Source organism: Muntiacus reevesi, chromosome X (genome assembly GCF_963930625.1).
Source record: "Muntiacus reevesi chromosome X, mMunRee1.1, whole genome shotgun sequence".
Taxonomy (NCBI): domain Eukaryota; kingdom Metazoa; phylum Chordata; class Mammalia; order Artiodactyla; family Cervidae; genus Muntiacus; species Muntiacus reevesi.
Window position 1 is genome coordinate 110,145,030 of NC_089271.1, and position 1,077 is coordinate 110,146,106.

The 1,077-nt window shown below is 47.1% G+C and overlaps 1 protein-coding gene across 1 annotated transcript; it reads right to left on the reverse strand.

The window, feature by feature from the left end:
• Nucleotides 1-302: 302 nt before the first annotated feature.
• On the reverse strand, nt 303-816 carry LOC136153357 (spermatid nuclear transition protein 3-like). Its single transcript, XM_065915094.1, has 2 exons — nt 700-816; nt 303-518 (listed from the first exon to the last, which is right to left on the reverse strand). The coding sequence occupies exons 1-2, from the start codon at nt 814-816 to the stop codon at nt 303-305; spliced, it is 333 nt and encodes a 110-aa protein (XP_065771166.1).
• Nucleotides 817-1,077: the final 261 nt, after the last annotated feature.

Sequence of the window (1,077 nt, forward strand, 5' to 3'; positions counted from 1 at the left end):
CCTCTTCCCAACCTCTTGGGACCCCATATCCCTCCCGTTTCCAGTGCCCACCTCTTCTCTTCTCTCCCTCCCTTCCATCAGAAAATTCACACACACACAAATATCATCTTTTCACCATTTGATGTTTCTTTTATTTGCAGCCATCAGCTTACTATGTTCATTTGAGAGTCTTTTCTTGGTTGGCAATTGCTAATAATGCAGACCTCTGGAGACACAATTCTAAACTGTCTGACTTTTGCTATTCACTTACTGGCTGCCCAGGTTGTACTTCTCCAGAGTCTCTTCTTTTGGGGCGGCTGAGCTTATTTTCTCCTTTGATTCTGCCTCCTTCCTTGACTCTGCCTCATCTTTTGGTACCTTTTTCGGCTTCGATTCAATTTCTTTCGTCCACAGCGAGAGAAGAAACAGTTTGCTTTTCTTGTTTTCTTCATCTTCTTCGATTGAGTGGCATACCATCGGATTTTCTTTCTGAAGGCCCCTTGTAGAGGTCTTCTGACCCTCATGGTCATCTTTCGTGCCTGGAAGACAAGACAAGGGTATTGGTTTTGAGGAAAGGCCATAAAAACTGAGGTGGAAGGGAGATTTCATGAGAAAGGGATGTGGGCTAATGAGGGCTTTTGTGCCAGGCATGGGCAGTGTAGAGGTCTTAGGCAGCAAAGTCAGTGGAGAACATGGGAAGCTTAGTTGGAGTCATCTCACCTTCATACTGCCTCTGCACCTTCTTTGACAAAGGGTCTTCTTTGTTCCATTCTTCCTTGAAGCAAACCGCGTTGTAACTCTTCTTGACTGCCGTGACTTCCTGGTTGCCTTAGTCATGATGGTGCCAAGAAGTGGCCTAACCCAGACTCTCTGCCTCTGACCTCCCTATTTATACCCTTGGAGGACAATGAGGAGCCACACCCTTCAATCTGATTGGTCCGTTAGGCACTGCGCCAGCCAATAGTAGCTTGGGGGGCTTAGACATCACAATGCACCACTGTGCCCATCAACATGGGCTAGTGGATGCTGAGGGAGGCCGTGATATAACTTTCCCACTGCTGACATGTCTGTGTGTCTGATTCAGGGGAGTTGTGATTC